At 48.7% G+C, this 20,497-nt stretch overlaps 1 protein-coding gene across 19 annotated transcripts in view; it reads left to right on the plus strand.

Moving 5' to 3' along the window:
• FRYL (FRY like transcription coactivator) overlaps nt 1-20,497 on the plus strand; it is a 2,516,714-nt gene that overhangs the window by 1,557,050 nt on the left and 939,167 nt on the right. For all 19 annotated transcript variants that reach the window (XM_085642132.1, XM_085642134.1, XM_085642126.1 and 16 more), the window contains one exon: nt 17,725-17,806. In XM_085642132.1, coding sequence (XP_085498258.1) covers nt 17,725-17,806 — 82 coding nt within the window. The remainder of the gene's footprint in view (nt 1-17,724; nt 17,807-20,497) is intronic.

The raw sequence follows: 20,497 nt of genomic DNA on the forward strand, positions 1-20,497 counted from the left end.
ATGTGTGTCACCAAACAATAATCCTTTATTCACTGTAACCAAACCTGATGGGTCGTACTGCCTAGTTTTGGATTACCGGCATTTTAACTCATTGTCGGACGTGTGTTGTACAGAATACCCACAGTTCTGCCCTCGTTGATAGTCTCGTGAGAAAAAGGTTTAAAACCACACTTGACATATCTAATGGCTTTTACAGCCATAACCTGTCCTCTATTCGCAGTCAGTGGACAGCGTTTACTTCTGGCGGCAAGCAAAAACAATTTAAAAGATTGGCCATGGGCTATAAAAACAGCCCTGGCGTCTTTGCCGCACGTGTTGTCTCTCTGTTAGAGAGCATTGACCCTGATGCGTACTCGTATGTTGATGATATCTATCTCACAGATGAGTTGTGGCCGCATCTGTGTCGCGTTGATCGCATTATTGTTATGCTTGCAGACTTCGGTTACAAATTCAACTTTGCGAAGTCTCACATTGCAGAGTATACAGAGTTGTTTTTGGGCTACGAGCTCAACAATGAGGGTAGAGGATTAGCTCCTCACTTTCTGGAGAAGTGTGCATGTCTGCGTGCTCCTACAACATTGAAAAAATTACAGTCTTTGCTGGGCTTTCTGAATTTCGGTCGTACTTACATTCCAGATTATGCCCAGCGTATCAAGCCGCTATATGCCTTGGTACAACCTACTTTTTCCAAATCGAGCTGGCTGCCAAAGCATTCAGCTATTTTGCAATCTTTGCAGGCTGATCTTCTTGCTTCAAAATACTTACTGACACGCGATAACCACACAAACCTGGTAATAAGTATTGTGCCAGGCACAGTGGGTTTCACGTACTTAACGTTCAATGAGGGCGACACAGTCCCCATTGCCTACAAATCACACTTGTACACTTCGGCTGAACTGCGCTTTTCCTCAGTCAAAAAAGTTTCGACTGCAGTGCAGATGGCGATTCTTAAAGAATGGGCGCTGTCGCAAGGAAAACGCATGTTGGTGGTTACACCATATTCTGCCCTAGAGGCAGCGACGAAAGCCAGTTTACCCAATTCAAAAGCTTTGCATCCACGTTGGATACAATGGGCCACTTCTCTGACATCGCCAGATGTCACTTATATCTTTGATGCCTCATTACAGACGCAGGAGTACTTGCAATATGAATTCGTTCATCCGGCTCCTCTGTCTTTGCGCCCGCTTGAAGATTACCATTGTGTCATTTATACTAACGGTTCGGCGCAACCGGCGACGGGATCGAAGCACGCCTATTCAGCAGCCTGCGCAATTGTAGCTGATACTTTCGAGAAAGGAGAATTCAAGTCTGATGTTGTGCATACGCAGTCATTGGGTGATTGTACCGCACAGTTGGCAGAGCTCCGTGCTCTGGTGCTTGCACTGGAGTTTGCTGATCCTCGGGTTACTACTCTTCTAGTGAGTGACTCGTTTTACTGTGTTCAGTCTTTTAACAACAATCTATTCTTTTGGTCTCAAAATGAATATCGTGATTCCAAAGGTAGCACAATTAAGCATAAAATGCTTTGGGTTCGAGTGGCAGAACTTAAAGAACATCTGCCTCTCGTGAATGTAATTCACACTCTTGGTCACCAGCGAGTTGGTGTCCACGCTGTCGGCAACAGCTTGGCTGACGAGGCAGCGAAAACAGCAGTGGCGACATACCTAGTAGCAGCAGTTACAAGATCCAAAAGTAAGATCGATGATGACATTTTGGCAGCTATTGCTGCTACTGAGAAGGGAAGTAATTACCTGAGAGGTTTCCCTTCTCGTTACCATTATCACTTAAGTCCTGATAACGTCCCATTAGTGAGAATTAACGGCATTGGTGACAGATTGATTCCCAACGCGGACTGCAGACCATCCTTGATAACAGCGGCTCACGAGGGTATGGCCTCTGCCCATGCCGGCATTGCAGCAACTGTTACTCTGTTACAATAACGTTACTGGTGGCGCGGCTTATATAAACAGGCTCGTACTTATGTTCTTGATTGTGACATTTGCCAGCAGATTAAACCTTCAACTGCTGCGCGCCCACCACAAACTCAGTTGTACATATCTAATAAACCACTGGGGTGTGTTTATCTAGATCACTGCGGTCCTTTCTCCTTTGATACTACGTACAAGTATATCTTAGTTGCAGTGGATTCGTGCACACTTTTTCTTTGGGTATGGCCACAAAGGAGTGCTGATGCCCGTACTGTCATCCAGGATTTGCGTGTCTTTGTGGTAATTTTTGCGTGTGGTACCTTTCATTATGACCAGGGCCCTGCGTTCGCCTCTAAGGCGTACATAGAAGCCATGAAATCCTTGGGGGTCCAAGTCAAATTTTCGTCTCCCTACCGACCTGAGGGTAATAGTGTAGTGGAGCGAATGAACCGTGACTTAAAGCAATCCTTGACAGCTAGGGTTTTAGGCACTGGCCGGAACTGGTTTGCCCATCTGTATAACGTTCAACGTGCACTTAATAATCTCCATAGAAGGTCTCTGGGTGGGCGGACCCCATACATGATGCTCTTTGGCATAAAAATGTTTGTACCAGACCTTGATGGTCTAGACATGGCGGCGTCTGCCGCTCCCTTTGACGTAGATGATCACTGTGCTGTGTTACAGAGTCTACAAGAGACCAGAGACAGTCTCGCGAAGAAACACTTGCCCTCCACATCTGATGCTGCGCTTCAGATTACGGTAGTCGGCTGGCTACCTCGAGTTGGTGACCTGGTCCGTGAGAAGGTGGAGAACAAGAAGGAGTTTGGCTCCTCTTATCGTGCCCCGGTTCCATTGCTTGGCGTGCAGGGTACAAGAACAGTCATTTTACCTCCACTTCCTGGTCGCAAGGATAACAGGTACATCTCCATTGACAATGTCAATCTACAGTGAGTGGCCGATTCTTCTTAGTATGTCTCCAGCGGTCTCTTGCCCTGCGATGCTGAGAAATTCTGTTTTGGCTCCGGCTTCTACCACCATGCCTGATATTGCTATCGAGATGCATACAGTTGCTGATCCTTTCTTGCTACCACCGGCTGTTGGTCTACCTGAAGATACGGAGTATGCTTATCCTGCAGATGTAACATTGCCTGTTTTACAATCAACCGCAGTTACCCAGTCACGTTTCTCCTTTGATACTAACTTTGACTTCCAGGGCCCCATCAAAAGTTTCTATTTTTGCTGTTTGGTTTAAAAGAGATTTTTTGATTCCCCCTTGGACTTACTTTTGGCTGATGCTCATATGTATTTTTTTGTTCATATCCATCGGATTTGTGGTGGTATTTTTTCGTCTTGTGAACAGACACTACCTAAAAGAAAGATCGACAATTAGACTAATTGATGGAACTTTGGCCCCCCACTCCTCATCACACTTCATGAAGAGAGACCAGACGTTTGTGAATATTACTGCCTGGACCTGTGTTAGATGGGATTGCGTGGGATGCTGTTAAATTTCAAATTCAAGGACCCACTGAGGTTATTAATGTTCCAAGTGTATTTCGTGTTTCTATGGGTGATGTGGTCAAACAAAACATCCGCTCTGATGATTGGGACGTTCAGGCCATAGAAGCACTGTTTTCTGATTTGAAATATTATGCCGCTTTTGATGCTGAAGACATGTATTTAGACACTGCTAACTATGGGGAGTTGTTTTGCTATCAACATTATGGCAATCATTTCCTACATAATGCAAATACGTTTCGAAATTTTGTGAATTATACACAATGGGAACATTGTCCAGCGACAATGTTAGTCAGCTCCAGCACATTGGTGAACAAATTTGCCTATTTTACTGATTTCAGTGTTTCAAAACCTGCTGCCTTTTATTTTATAAGGCAGTGGAGTCTGCCTCGAAGGTTAGGCTGACACACACTAAATTATTGTATTCCAAATCCTTTATGGCTGATTTAGCGGGCAGGGGTTAGGATCTATGGAAAGCTACTATTGATCTTAAATCTGTTTGAGGTTCTAAACCATGGCAGGTACAAGGAACAGAAGCTTTGCATCGTGCCTGCCTCATCCCGAACCACATATTATTTTTGAATTCAACTATTTTTCAGACCACCTGTTTTGAATTGGCTACTTCTAAAAAGATGAATTCTCCCTCTATTCCAGATCTGGGTGCTTATCCACATTGGGATAATCATACAGATCTGTCCCTTGATGCGTTGCAGTCATACATTACTAGCACATCATTTAATATTTCCAAATTAAATTCAGAAGGATGGTTAATTTGGCAGACAAGCTCAGATTCCTGTCAACATCGTTTTTTGGGTCTGCAGCCTGGGTATACGCAGATTCGCGTAGACCCCCGCTTTGAATCTTCTCATTCCGTTACTACCTACTCCGTTGGAAAGTTATGCCAGTCTTGGCTGCAACATTCCACCTTGGCATCTGTTAAAGTTCATTTATCTAAATTACAAAATAGATTTGAATGATTTTGTTAAGGGTCCTGTGGGTGGCAGGTCCAAAAGATGGGTGTATGCTATTTATAACGAGGTTTGGAAGTTATCACATATTAAGGCTGCTTCCAGATTGAGAGCTATTGATCAAGCCAATATGGAAAAAGTGCTAGCTGTTATAGATAATAGCATTAACACCCTTTCTTCCAGAATTTACACATTAGATAATATCGTTTTATCTGTTGTTGATATTGTGCAGGATGATATGTCTGTTTTGTATCATGGTCAGAATCAATTGCGTTCTATAATGCAGTTTGCATGGACTTTGCAAACGTTAAAGGCTGGAAAAGTTCCCTGGGACTACATGAATACTTCATCTTTATTCCTTCCTTTTAATCGAACTGCGAAACAACAATTCATGACCATGAAAGATGCAACATACTTATTACTGCATATTGAAAAGTTAGAACCTTTGCCTTTCTCAGTGGCCGAATTGAACTCAGCTGTGTGGCTTATCCACGGGTTAAGTACATTGCCATTTCCTTTGTTTAAATTCAGTTTGTGCATGAAACATTATGCCCTAGGCAGATATGAACTGTTGGGTACTGCTTTCCTGCATGAAGTATGGTGACTCCCATTTACATACAGGTGCATGAGAGAGGTTTATTTGAAGGGTGAGGAATGCTCTTCCACACCTGATCACTCTGTAGTTTGTAGGCACATCCAATTGCATGGCGCGTGCAATGTGCAAGCGCCTAATTTAGCATGCGTCCTGAAAGGGATTCCAGTGCCAGCTATTACACCCTCTTTCACGTTGTTAGCTAATGGTAGCTATTTGCTTTTAAATAATGAGGATGCTGTGGGATGCTAGTGGGAATTCCTTACATTGTGACTGTATCACAGAGAGTAGTCTGCTGTAAAAATGTCCTTTTCCCACCCCCGCATGGGTGGCTAGATGTATCCATCTGGCCTTCCATTCCAACCTTGAAAGCAGAGTTCAACAAGATGAGCAGAATAAGGGCTCTATTGTCTCAAAAAGAAGTCGCTCTGACTTTGTCCCGTGAAACATTTGTCCTTCACATCGCCAACACCCGCACCGAGGTGCAGGCGCTTTTAAATACTGATTTCCCACTTCATTTTGGTGCCCTGATTCAAACTAAATTTAACACCTTGTCAACAACTGGCTTGGCGCATTTTTCAAAATTGTGGGCTCCGGCCTCGTGACCTCCTTCCAAACTATTTTTGGTGTGATACCGGCATTTTTTCATTCTATTTTTTCCAGCGTCTTTGGCGGACTCCCGTTGATTCTCGCCCTCGCGGCTGGTGTGCTGTTGTTGGTCTGCTTACTGCGCAATGGCTGCACAATTTGTGTCACGCGACAGCCTTTCCCGGCTGCTCCATCTTCGTAACCGGATGCTTGAATATTATGGAACTTTACCACTGGCTACCCTGAGCATAGCCTATGGATTATCCTTCCGGTTTGCCTACTTCACATGCGTACAACCTGTTTTTCATTGCCTAGATTGTCCTTTCGAATGGGCTCTGGATTTGTGCTTGTCAAACTCGGTGTCTCCTGCCCCGGATTATGATCGACTGATGAGTCCATTAGTGGCTCTTGAGTCGGACTGTTCTGGTGTTAGGATTATGGCCTGTGGTGCGGCACATGGAGTCCTAGGGAATTGGGACATCGGAACGGCAGCGTATGACTTCTTGGCAGGAAGTTATCTGGAAGAACACTCCAGTTGTCCTCTGATTGTGCTCGAGGCCCCATTTGTCGAGGAACATGTATGTTCGTTTACCTTATTAGACTGGATGGCGGACACTTTTGCAAATAGTTCCAATGACTTCCTCTTGGAAGCTGTCGCTACGTTCTGTGCTTACACATTGATGGATTAACTTGAATGTCGTCCAGCTTCTCTTGCACAAACCACACATTTTTTTGTGTGTTCCAACATCTGGGCTCGTTGAGCCTTTGCATGATGTATTGACTTACCATTTTCTTTTTTCCCTTTCATTTTGGTTTTCTTACGTTTTTTTTTTTTTAACTTTCACTCCTCTTTATTCGGATTTCCAATACATGCACTTGGTTCCGCTCTGTCGAACTTGAACTCTGCGTTCCTTTTTGTATCCCTATTTGTTCGTGGTCTGATCAAGGGGGGGTGTAGTGAAGGCAGCGATGTAGATGCATACATTGCTATGTTAGCATAAGCGCGTTAGATGTTAGAAAAGCCATCTTGCCACTTTTGCTGCTTTTGCACACAACACTGCAGAGACATGTTATTATTTGAAAACTGCTTGCTTGCCTTTTCTTCACATGAGAATTGTCTGTTGTTCACATCCCTAGACGTGCACTGCGACCTTGGTGTGAACATTGTGTGCAAAACACTCTGAGCTGCCAGACAATGTATGTTTTTGAGTTCAGGTTGACCGGCCCACTCTCTAGCCATAATAAGCACACAGCTGCAAATACCTGGGTGTCGAGAGCCTTTAATATTACTGTTTGCATGCGTTAGAAACACATTCAGGCGCAGAGCAAAGCTGATCCTGTGATGTGATTCACCTAAGCTGATCTTTACGGTATGCGGTTCCCCATTCAAGCCTAGAGACCTTCTATTAGTATAATAATACTAGCCTACTAGCGAAGGGAAGGTGGTTGTATTCCACGGTCATTTGTAACATGATTTCTCCCTTCATTTTCAATGGTATTGTAACAATGCTGATGGTTTTAATTATAATCATTTGTCTGCTTATGTTAGCCAAAGCACTGCATCTTAGGACACGTAGTTTATAAAATAGACCTTTTAAACTTTACCGTGTCTGATTACTCTTGTTGTGGACTGATATGAGAATAATAACGAACAGGTATTTCTGATTCCCACCATTCCTGAGAGTACTCCAAGTCTCTTGTTCTGGGTTGTCTATACATTGAGACCTCCGAGAGAATACGGATAACGAATGGGACACTGATGCTGGTCGGATAGGGGTTCTGGGTACTGAGGTGAGTTTTTGGTACACCACAATTCACTGAGGTCCTGGTTTCCTGCGCATAGTTCTGTGCATGAGCAGAATCCCTGCAACAGGCTCATGAAACTGTACCCTCACCACTGGTATAGTGAAGCCAGCTAGAGGGGTGGCTGACCTATGCCAGGGCAGTGGGTTGTAGGCATGGCACACGGATGTGTGCTATGCCGACTCTTTACTTTGCCATTTCAGGCTGTGTGTTTTTGTGAAGAACAGTGTGTGTGTTTAAAGGTACAGGGCCTCTAAGGTGGCACAATAAGTGCTACAGCCCTTACATGCCTTCCCTGGCCACAGTGCCCTTGGTACCCATGGTACCTTTTACAAGGGACTGCCATGTGGCCAGAGAGCTGGCAGTTGGGGGTACAAGGTACAGTTTTGGGAAAGAACACAGGCCTAGGAACCTGATGGGCAGGGACCCAGGGCACATAGTCAAAGCACATCAGTAGTCTGGCAAAAAGTGTATGTGTGGGGAAGGGGCGTGAACCCAGCTTCCTACAGTAATAAATAGAAATATTTTTATATAAACCCTGTGTGGTTCTTTTTCATTTAGCTTACACTACAGATTAAGCTGGTAAAGCAAGCCGCTTAACACTCCTTCAAGATGAGCCTGAAGGCTGCTCTCCACAGCTACCACTTTGTGTGCTTTGTATGGTTATCAAAGACCACTAAAATCGCACTAAGGATTGACTGGATTAGTGCAGGGTGCACCACATGACTAAGTGTGCACCATATACTAAGCTAGCCTCCTACAGAAGCCTTGTCTACCTATTTCTTTCCAGACAAACTGCTGTTGAGAACCAGGGCTGACTTCTTGCCTGCTTTGGTTACTTCTTTCCTCCTAGCCAGTCCTTTACCCTTCGAGCATTCTATCCTTCCCAATATCCAATGAAGGAGGAAGAAAGTCCTCATTGTATTGATCCCAAGTGAGTAGTCTCTTCAATGAGGATGGACCCGTGAATTCAGGCTGGACGACCATCTCTTCATATTATATGTTTGAAAGATGAAGGGCAAGTGTAGGAAGGTGAATATCTGACTATGGTCACCCCCAAACTTTTTGCCTAGTGTCTAGCTGGTTTTTCGACTTAGTTGGCCTGAGATCCTGCCATTCAGGGTCTCAGGCTGTCTGCTCTCTCTGTAAAATGGACTCCATGTACCCTAGGTACATACCCAATTGGTAAGGATCACCTTATTGGACCCTGTACAGTGTACCCAGGGCAAAGGTGTACCCTAGGCCTACCAGGGGCTGCAGCATGTATTATGCCACCCCTGGCCTGGCCTTCCACTATGACACAACTGGCTGATCAATCAGCTGGGGCAAGGTAATCAACCCTTGCTTAGGTGTAGTATTCCTATACATACCTTATATATAGACACATGTGTACCGATCAGCTACTCCTATGGCAGGCCTTAACAATCCTGGAGGCAGAGTGCTTGGTAACATGTGAGATGGTGCTCTAGCATGAGCTGAGCCTGTCTGCAGCTTTCGGAACCATGTCCTTATAGCTGTTCTATGATATCGCCTACCATATACTCTTAAAGTACCTTATAATCTTAAACGGTTATGGTAACTATGGTTTGGCTTTATCAAAACAAGTCGTGTAAGGTGTCTAACACTTAGGAATAATACCCCCATACCATTTCTGGTGATGAGGATATTATTCCTCCCTTCTAGAGGGAGAGACATGTTAAAATCCTACTTTGCTGTTTAACTCTCACCAAAGCCTCAGCATCCCAAAATGGATGCTGCTGCCACAGACACGAGTCTGACCTCCTGCAGCTGGGAGCCCTCCCAGCCAGGGAGGCCTGGACTATAGGTTTCCTGCTTGGGGAGGTGCTAGCACCTCCCCAGACAGACTTTAGTGTATTGGGGCAGGGAGGGCTGAAAGGAATGAGACATGCCTGGGGCACACAAGGTGCTCCATGCATAGTCCAGTTCAAACCGGTGCTGGGGCACTCCAGCCCCAGCTCTGGCGTGAAACTGGACAAAGGAAAGGGGGTGTAGCCACCCCCCTTCCTGGGGAAAGGGGGTGTAGCCACCCCCCTTCCTGGTCCCACCCATAGGAGGGACCTTGCAGGTAGCCCAGCCCACTAGCCTAGTATATCAGTAGGTAGCTGAGCCCTGCAGGATTAGATTATCCTGAATCTGCAACTTGAACAGAAACTCTGGACCTTCGACATTCGACCTCAGGAAGAAGACTGAAGAAATCTCCCTTGTGGCCAAGGAGTGACCACCCTGGGCAACCAGGCACCATCCAGTGACCGCTGCTTGCTTTGCGACTGATCCTACGAGGGACGACTGCAGAGACTGACCAGCGCCGAGACTTCCAGACACCTCTGACCCAGAGCCACATCTGCAGCGAAGCTGAGACCCGTGGAGGCGACGAGGGACGTGGGACCGGCGACTTGGGAAAAGTGGCTAGTAACTGACTAGCGTGACTTCTGAGGCTTCCTCGAGGCTGTGCTTGGGGAATTGAGAAGCCCCCATCCCGAGCACCATCTGCAAAGAAGATCAGCTCCCCACACTTCACATGTTCTGCGTGGGGCCCTTCTGCACCTGAGTTGCTCGACGTGTTGTCCGGTTGCTGGCCCGTTGGCTAGTAACCTCTGCGACGACGAACCTTTGATTTCATCTTGCTAGACCCGGCTCCTCCAGACTGGCACCCGCTCCTCTGTGAAAGAGAAGCACCCCAGACCTTCCTGGTCTTCACCAGAAGCAAGTCCTCCATTCTGCGTGGTTTCCTATTGCCAAGGCTTGTTGGGTCCTAACTCGACATCGACGCCGCCGACAGCAAGAGCCTTCGTGGGACAGCTCGCCTCCTGGTCCTGTTCGTCCTCGACGTCTCCTGGTACCCGTGGCTGCTGCGACAAGCTTCACGTCTTCACCTCCATCTGCACGACATCGCCTGGTTCCTTCCCGGCTCCTGGCTGGTGACCTAGACTGTCCCTTCTGCTTGCAGGTATCCTTCGTTCTTGATTCCATCCTTGGGATCCACCGGACACTCTTCACTGACTGCCTGTCAGCAACTTTCCTTCAGGCATCCATAGGAGTCAACGACGAAACCCGACGCAAGTTCACACCTATGCACCCGCAGCCTGTGGGCTAGGTAACTTGAGTACTCCGGTGCTCACAAGGGTATTGACTATCCTAGGGTCTAGTTTCCAAGTCTCGACTTCGTAGCTATTCCAGAAGTGTCCTAAAACTGTTAATTTCTAATAACTACTATTTCTATTGACTTTTACGCATTACGCGTGAGTGTTTCCACTCTGCACCTGAATCCCGTGGGCCTCCCACTTCCTAACCTTTGGTAGTATAGTGTAGCCCCAGCGATTCCGATGGCCTAGGCCTATCCTGTGTTCGTGACAGTGGTTCTTATACCACTTACTTAGTATATGGTTTGCGTGGCCCCTAGGGCCTAACTGTATTACTTACCTGTGTGACTTATGTATGCTTAAATAAGACTGTGTTGTAATTACCTCGAATCTCATAAAGAGTGCTGAGGGTTTGACTAGAATAAATACATTCTATTTTTATATATATCTGTTGTGGTGTCCTTTCATTGGGTATTCAAGGGATTACAAATGGTATAACAGCTGGCTTCACATGCCATACAGAGTTTAGCCTAAGACTACTCTTGTCCATGCTACCACTAGGATAGCTGGTCTATAAGGTTGACATTACAACCAATCACCATAAGAGTTGTTTGGACTGATACAAGGTGTACACTAGAATTAGTGACATCATATATCAGGCCAACTTCTCACAGCAAGGCAGTGCATAAAAGTACTTTGCCACGTTAGATAATTCTGTGTGTCAAAATCTGCTATGCACCAGCGCACAAAGACCCTCCAGAAGGTATTTGTGCTCATTCCACCAGACCCCAGACCTCTACGCCAGAGAGAGGTATGCCAGTTGGATAAATCTGCATATTGGCAGCCTGGACATCACTCCACACCGTTGCAAAGCATTATTGTGTGAACCCTGAAAGAGAAGTAAAGGTCACTTTAGTTGCTCAGTGCTCCAAGACTCCATAGGCTAACTGTCCATGCAGCCACCACCAGAAGAAGTTGTTAGGAATCTGCAGGTAGGAGTATTCATTATTAGAAAAATGTGCTTACCTTTTGTAATGCTCTTGCTGGTGATTACTATATGTACCAACAGGTACCTCAGGGAACCACCCACCACACTGCTTCATGTCCAATTATACCACAGATGTACTTCATGTGCTTGAACATACTACAGAAAACTACACCTAACTTATGGACATTAGAGTCACCCGATCGCCTCAAAGGCACAGTAAAAAGAAGTGGATTGTAACTGATATTGTGCCTTCTGTAGTGCTTAATGGCTCTAGTAATGTCACGAGATCCAGCAGGTGATGTTGAGATTTAGCCATTGCCCCCTACCAGCGTTGGAAACGTATTCAAAAGTTTCTGGATGCAGACCGACACCTGGGATATACAAAAGGGAAGAGATTTTCAGGTAGATACAATAGTCACCATAAAGTCTTATCAAAGGCAAATAACTGATCTGAAAGAAACACGTTAGTTAGATTCCTCACCTTAGAATATCCCCAGGCGTCAGACTGGATCCGGAAGATTTTTCGTCAGCAATTCCCCTTGCACGTCGCTAGGCGTCATCTGCGACTCCGCGTCCGTCGTCGGCGTCGTGCGCCGGAATGACGTCGTCGGAGTACTTGGACGCCGCCCTCGCGCGCTGACGCCAGTAAGCGCAGATCCGGGAGAGCTACTCCTTTTAGTCTTTTTTGACTAAGTTTTTTGATCCTTTTTGATCTTGTCTCGACTCCGGTGCCGGTAGGATGCCTGGTTTCAAAGCCTGTGCGGACTGCAACCGCTTGATGTCGGTTACGGATCATCACCGCCGGTGCCTTTACTGTTTGGGCCTCGACCACGACGCGGAGTCGTGTTCGGACTGCAAGGCCCTGACCTCGAAGGCTAGATGGGAGCGGTCCCGTAAGCTCCTCGAGATTCGCCACTCTCGATCCCTGTCCAGGAGGAGGTCCAAGGATCGGTCGCCGAGCCGCAGCCGACGTTATCATCGCTCGTCTGGCTCCAAGTCTTCGGGTAAGTCGAAGCACTCCAAGAAGTCCAAGAGGCGACACCGCTCTTCGGACTCCCCTCGCGCGACTCGGCCGAGGGTCAGGGTGGTTCCACCCCCGCGGCTCCAGCGGAGCCGCAGGCGCCGCGCAAGTCCCCATACCCGCCTGTCCCTGGGACTGATGCGACGCCGGCGGAAGTCAGTGCCTTCCTCTCTGCCATGAGGAGCCTGGCGCCGCCGTCGACGCCCGCTGGCGCGCCTTCGGGCCCCGCGGACCCGACCGGGCAACCTTGCATGCCGGCGGCCCCGTCGCCGGCTTCAGCCCCGACGGCACAGGTTCCCGAGGGACTCGTCCCCGCCGACGCCGGTCGACCTCGTCACGCCTCCTCTGCCGGCGTCGACACCGGTTCCACCGCCGGCTCCGCTCGGCGTCGAGCCCCAGTTCAGCCCCGCTCCGGATCCGGCGCCGTTACGGCGTCGATGGACGCCGCGTACGGCGCCGTTAGAGACACATTATGTCTATCATCAGGCTCCGATCCTTCCTCCTGTTAACCAGGAATCGGATGACTGGGGCGACTGGGAGGGGTCCGATGACCCTATGGCCGTTCAGGCTCAGCTGTCACAGGACTGGGCAGATGAACTGGGGGAGGCCAGTGGTCTGGATACCTCACCAGACACTGGATTCATCTCTCCTCCGACTGTGGCTTCGGAGGAGGGTGCTGCTTTCTCTGTGGTGCTGCGCAAGGCGGCCGCAGCCCTTGGGCTCGAGCTGCCTGCCGTGGCTGTGAGGACTAACGTCCTCACTGAGGTGCTTCAGTCTGCAGCAAGCTCCACTGAGCCTCTGCTGCAATTCAATGAGGCCCTCATTGACGTTCTGCAGGGCACCTGGTCCAAGCCCTCCACAGTCCCTCCTGTGGACAGGGACGTCGCCAGGCGCCACCGCCCTGCTCCGGGCGACCCCAGTTTTCTGTCCCAACACCCCACCCCCGAGAGCCTGGTTATCCAGGCTTCTACCTCCCAATCCTCCTTCCCGACCGCTCCGCCGGACCGGGATTCCAAGTGACTGGAACAGTTTGGCAAAAAGCTGTTCTCCTCCCTTAGTTTGGGTCTGCGGTCCTTGAACACCGCCTGTCTTTTGGACATTCCCACTCTCTGTGGGATACGGTGGAGGACGTGCTGCCCCTGTGTCCGGAGGAGGCCCAGACACGACTTACCCAGGCTCTGGCCGATGGGAGGGATGCAGCACGACATGCAATCCGATGTGGGCTTGACACTACGGACTCGCTGGGTAGGGCGATTTCTACCACGGTGGCGCTTCGACGTCACGCCTGGCTGCGGTCCACGTCCTTTTCGGGGGATGTCCAGAGCACTCTCATGGACATGCCCTTTGATGGCACTCGCCTTTTTGGTGAGAAAGCGGACAGTGCGCTGAATCGCTTTAAGGACTCTCGGGCTACGGCCAAGTCCTTGGGCCTCTCGGCCCCGCGGTCGCAAACTTCCGCCTTTCGCCCCTTTCGTGGCCAAGGAAGGGGTGCCTCCTCACGTCAGCCTAGCCACCAGCCGCAGAACCAACCTGCGCGCGGTCGCGGACGTGGTTTCCGCCGAGGCGGTTCTGGAGGACGACGCGGTCAGCCCACATCCACCCCGGCAACATCCGCCTCAAAGCCTTCCTAGTCCGAGCTTTCAGGCCCATTCCACGCCAGTGGGCGGCAGAGTTCGCCATCACCTGCTCCACTGGCGGTCCATCACATCGGACAGGTGGGTGCTGCAAATCGTCCGAAGAGGCTACTCCCTCCCCTTCGAGACGACCCCTCCAGCCATGCCACCGCAGCACCACCGTATCTCGGGGGATCATTTGAATCTTCTCCACGAGGAAGTTTCGGCCCTCTTGGCCAAGGGGGCCGTCGAGCGCGTTCCGAGCCCAGAAGTAGGTCGTGGTTGTTATTCCCACTACTTTCTGGTGCCCAAGAAGGGCAAAGGGGGCCTGCGCCCTATCTTGGACCTCCGGAACGTCAATGCCTTCCTCCGGAAGGAAAGGTTCAAGATGTTGACTTTGGCTCAGGTTCTAGCTGCCCTAGACCCCGGAGACTGGATGGTAGCGTTGGACTTGCAGGACGCATATTTCCACATCCCCGTCCTGCCGGCCCACCGGCGTTACCTGCGGTTCACGGTGGGTCAGGAGCACTTTCAGTTTACCGTGCTCCCCTTCGGCCTTACCAGTGCCCCTCGGGTGTTCACGAAAGTGATGGCGGTGGTCGCAGCTCATCTGCGCAGATCAGGGGTTCCAGTCTTCCCCTATCTCGACGACTGGTTGTTGAAGGCGGGCTCGCCCCAGGCAGTCGTCTCCCACCTCCAGACTACGGCGGATCTCCTGCATTTGCTGGGGTTTTCCATCAATGTGCCGACGTCGCACCTATGTCCCTCTCAGAAGCTCCTCTTCATTGGAGCGGTTCTCGATTCGGCGCAGTTCCGGGTCTATCCGCCGGAACAGCGGGTCCGGGATATTCAGGCCCTGATTCCCATCTTTCGGCCTCTATCCTGGGTTTCGGTCAGGCTAGTGTTGCGGCTTCTGGGGCTGATGGCCTCCTGCATCCTACTAGTGCATCACGCCAGGCGGCGCATGCGGGCTCTGCAGTGGGACCTGAGGTTTCAGTGGGCCCAGCATCACGGCAACCTGTCCGATCATGTCTTGATCTCGGAGGGCACAGCACAGCAGTTGCAGTGGTGGCTCACGGACCGCGATTGGGTCATGGGCAGGAGCCTCTCCCTTCCCCAACCGGAGCATGTCGTGGTGACTGATGCGTCCCTCCTGGGATGGGGTGGCCATATGGGAGAGGCGGAGATCAGAGGCCTCTGGTCTCCGGCGGAGTCTCGCCTCCACATCAACCTGTTGGAGTTGAGAGCGATCCGACTTGCACTGAAAGCCTTCCTTCCCTCTGTCAGGGTAAGTGTCGTGCAGGTGTTCACGGACAATACCCCACCGCCATGTGGTATTGCAACAAACAGGGCGGGGTGGGGTCGTGGACCCTTTGTCAGGAGGCTCTGCGCCTCTGGACGTGGCTGGAACACCAGGGCGTCACCCTAGTGGTTCAACATCTGGCGGGCTCTCTGAACGCCAGAGCAGACGAACTCAGCCGCCGGTGCATGATGGATCACGAATGGCATCTGAACTCCGAGGTGGCGCAAGGTCTCTTTCAGCAGTGGGGAGAGCCTTGGTTAGATCTATTCGCCACCGACGAGAACGCGCAATGTCAGCAGTTCTGCGCGTTGGAATTTCCAAGGCGGCACTCGCTCGGCGACGCTTTTCGTCACGAGTGGAGTTGCGGTCTGTTGTACGCCTTTCCGCCTATACCACCTCTGCCCAGAGTGCTGAAGAAGATCAGGCACGACCGGGCCCAAGTCATCTTGGTGGCTCCGGATTGGGCACGAAGGTACTGGTATCCCGAGCTACTCAGTATGTTGACCGATCCTCCGATACGTCTGCCCCATCGGGAGGATCTTCTGTCGCAGCAGCAGGGGACGGTCCTCCACCCGAACCTGTCCAGCCTCCACCTCCATGAGTGGAGATTGAGCGGCGGCAGTTGATGCCATTTGACTTGCCTCCTGAAGTCTGTGATATCATTCTGGCAGCCAGGCGTCCCTCCACAAAGACGGTATACGCCTGCCGGTGGAACAAATTTGTGGCATGGTGCACAGCAAAGGCTGTGGATCCCCTTTCCGCCCCTCTTTCTGAGGTTCTCCTCTTTCTTCTTTCTTTGTCCCAGCAGGGCTCTGCCCTGGGCACCTTGAAAGGTTATCTTGCTGCCATCTCTGCCTTCTTGCGGCTTCCTGATCAGCCTTCTCTTTTCAAGTCCCCTGTAGTTACACGCTTTCTAAAAGGCATTACTCACACGTTCCCTCCTGTCCCTTTTGTAATGCCTCAGTGGGACTTGAATCTTGTTCTCACATTTCTAATGTGCGCTCCCTTTGAGCCTCTTCATAATTGTCCTCTTCGTCTGCTGACGCTTAAGACTGCTTTTCTGGTAGCCATCACCTCGGCTAGACGGGTGAGTGAGCTCCAGGCTTTATCATAAAAGCCTCCTTTTCTCTCTGTTCATCCGGACAAGGTTGCGGCCTCGTCCCTCCTTTCTTCCGAAAGTGGTGACCCCCTTTCATCTTGGGCAGTCTGTCACCTTGCCCACCTTCTTTCCGCCTCCGCATCCTTCCAAAGAGGAAGAGAGGCTCCACCGTCTGGACCCAAAACGTGCACTCTCCTTTTATCTGGACCGCACAAAGCAGTTCCGGGTGGACGACCAACTTTTCGTTAGATACGTGGGTGCTAAGAAGGGGAAAGCTGTGCACAAACGGACCATCTCTCGGTGGGTCGTTTTGTGCATCAAAATTTGTTATTCCTTGGCAAAAAAGGACCATCCTGTTGGGCTGCGCGCCCATTCTACTCGGGCCACAGCGGCTACTACTGCTTTGGGATGGGGTGTCCCTTTGCAGGACATCTGTCAGGCCGCAACGTGGGCTTCGCTACACACGTTTGCCAGGCATTATTGCCTTGACAGCCAAGTCCGGAGGGATGGCTTCTTTGGCCGTTCTGTCCTCCAGGACTTTCTGGTGTGATCTTGGTTCGCAGACCCACCACTGGGGATGGTATTGCTTGGGTATCTATTCTAAGGTGAGGAATCTAACTAACGTGTTTCTTTCAGATGAACAAGTTACTTACCTTCGGTAACGATGTATCTGTAAGAAACATTAGTTAGTTAGATTCCTCACCGACCCACCCATCCTCCCCGTTCTGCGAACTGACATCTAGGGTTAAGGCTATCCCTTTCAGGGCCCTAGACTTTTTTGGCACCAGTGTCGGTATCTTGCATGGCTCTGCGTTCCTGGCGCGGAAGGCTATGTACAAGAACTGACGTCAGCGCGCGAGGGCGGCGTCTAAGTACTCCGACGTCATTCCGGCGCACGACGCCGACGACGGACGCGGAGCCGCAGACGACGCCTAGCGACGCGCAAGGGGTATTGCTGACGAAAAATCTTCCTGATCCAGTCTGACGCCTGGGGATATTCTAAGGTGAGGAATCTAACTAACTAATGTTTCTTACAGATACATCGTTACCGAAGGTAAGTAACTTGTTCTTTAAGTAGACTTGATGGTTTTAGTCTGTTGTCAATTTGAAGGCATCTGTAGTAATGGATGAACAGTTGTGATTTTGCAGCTTTACAATGCAACTGAGATATTAACCCTATGTTTTGTTTATCAAATAAACAGGTACAACTTCTAGTAGCAATACAATGGTAGCTCCGCCCGATGGAAATTCTGACAAGCACATGAGAGACAGCGTGGAAGATAAGTGAGTTTATTAGTCATATTTCTACATTATCATAGTTGACCTTACTACCTGAATTGCGGTCTGTTTGCTGAGATGCCGTTTGTTCTCACCCACTATTGAGACTGGTTTATCATTTTCTGCCTTCTCTTTAGAAACATATTCATAAATGAACTCTTTAGAAACATATTTATAATTCAATTGTGTCATGATCAGTTAGACAATCAGCTCTGCTTTCTTCTTCAAATGTAAATATTTTGTGTGTATCTGGTATTTCTATAGCTTGATCCTAGCCAAAGGGTAGCTGTTTTCTGTACATGGTGAAACAGAACAATAAAGTCAATGAGTGATGGGAGTGTAAACTGTGTTGTATACTTTAATGGATTGTTATGTAGTGTTATTCACTCTGTCCTGAATTCTAATTGTATTGGGTCTCTCATGATACAGCAATATCCTTCCAGGTCCTGGGTTTATAGATTGAAAAGATCTGCTGTCCTCTTTTTCTTTTTACACATCTTAGTCTGCAGTCTGATGGTGTCCTGGCTGCAGTTGTGCCTAGAACCACCAGAGATGGTGTGCTTGCCTGCAAGAAAAGGGGGGGTGCTGGTCCTAATGTCTTTGTAAATGATGCCGTTGGTTTTGAAGATGGTGTGAGCTAACATGTCGAGTCAATGGAGTGCCATCAGGATAGGGGTGATGTGATCATATTTCTTCTGGCCTTAGGTGAGACTTGCTGCATCGAATAGTAAGCCCCTAAGGGATGTCAGTGTCGAGTCTGGGAGGCCATGTAATAGGACATTGCAGATGCAATAGTACAAAGGCTTGGACAACAGTTCTAAAGTTCCTTTATGGAAGAAACAGTAGTTGCGACCTAGTTGGTGGCATGCTTAATCATTGGGGGTGCAACCTAGGGCACCTAGCGCATCAAAGGTGTGATTCGACACCTGATTACAGCAGAGCTGGGTTTTCTTTGTGGGTGTATTTCGCCTAAAATGAGTCAATAAGGTGAGTTAAAATGGTCTTCTGGGTTACCCACCGTTATGGTGTATTTTTTAATAATGGTACCCTTGGACAAGGATTAAAAACAGGTGGATGCATGGCAAGGAACTAATGACCTCTCACATCCTTGATATAAGTTGACATGTTTCAGCCATAATGTCTATACTGCCCCTGGGGGTCAGTATGGTTTCCTCAGGACCAAAATTGCATGTGCGCCATGCAATAACATTTTCAGTGTGTAACTTAGTAACTTATGAATTCTGTATTACTCCATTTGTTTTTCTGTACAAAATATCAAAGCAGAGAAACATCATTTTGTACTGTAGTAGACAACACTTCCAAGAGTAAAGTGCTAAGCACTCTGCACATTTATACCATCAATTATATGGTCCCATCGCACATGGAACCACCATGTCCCTGTGTGAAAATAGCATTGCGTTGCTATGCAGTTCTGCATTCACCATAATACAGACTCATAAATGGTGTTGGTTGGACCCCGCAACGTTCTATTTTAGCGCAGTGCCTGGTGATTCAGCATGCACTGCTATATGTTGGCATGCATCGCTTTTGATAACAAGGCTCATGAGTTGTAATTAAACTGATATAAGCACAAAATGTGGTAGAGATAGATTCATGCATCATGCAGTTGTTAGTGCCAGATGAAGACAACATTCACTGCTGTGTATCATCAGGGCGATGAATGAGGCCTGCATCGCTTTTAGTAATAAGGCTTGTGAAAAGTATTTCGACAGTGATAGCAAACCACAGTGCGATATATTATGACGCATTCAAGGGCAAGCTTGATTAACATGCTTTTTGTCCAAAATATAAAAATTCATTGTTCAAGACATGTGAGCTATAGTTCACATGCTGTGCATAGCTCGCCATCTAGTGTTGGATCTGGATGTTTGCACTTTGTTTTTCATCTGAGAAGTCTTTCCAGTCACGAGGTAGGGGTGTCCTCCTTTCGGCGATAGTGCGCATGGGCATCAACTCCATCTTTAGATTGTTTTTTTCTGCCATCGGGTTCAGATGTGTATTGCTGCGCTCCGGTTCGGCACCGATTCTCGGATCCCTTTGACGGGCAATCCACTACCCTTGACGGTATTATTGATCGCAGTTTCCCATGCTTTCCAGATACTTATCCATTCTCCCTCTCCTTTTCCTATAGAGCACTACCCTCAAACTTATGACCATTGTCCTGATGATGACCTGCAATAATTCAGGTTGAAATGCCGTTGACTACCCAGCCTAGAACTCGTGCACTGTTGTGGTTAATCTATTTATCCTAAACTTTGTATATAAACACTGTATATAATTTGCATTTTTTGACCACTTAACCTGTTATCGCCGTTCACGCTGTTCTCCGCACCCTTGTCACTGCTCCGCCCACTTTTCACTAGCAGGCACAGTGCTCGCTTTGTGTGTCATGGTCATTGTATATTTATGTGTACCATAGTGCTCCTTAAACTACTTACATAAATTATAATTTTTTTTAAACAATTTCACCCTACTATCACGTTGTGGTCTCTCTTCCTGATTGTGATTTATCTCATTGCCTGCATTTGTCCTGTTTGTAATTATTTTCCAGTTGAGACACTGTTGTTTGTTGCATCTTTTAGACAAGGCGCTAGGTCTGCAACTACTGAAGCAACAGCATCCTCGTACAGGAGCCAAACCCAATCCTCACCTTCTAAGTGTTTGTTTCAGGGGATC

The sequence above is a fragment of the Triturus cristatus genome, chromosome 2_2, assembly GCF_964204655.1.
Source record: "Triturus cristatus chromosome 2_2, aTriCri1.1, whole genome shotgun sequence".
Taxonomy (NCBI): domain Eukaryota; kingdom Metazoa; phylum Chordata; class Amphibia; order Caudata; family Salamandridae; genus Triturus; species Triturus cristatus.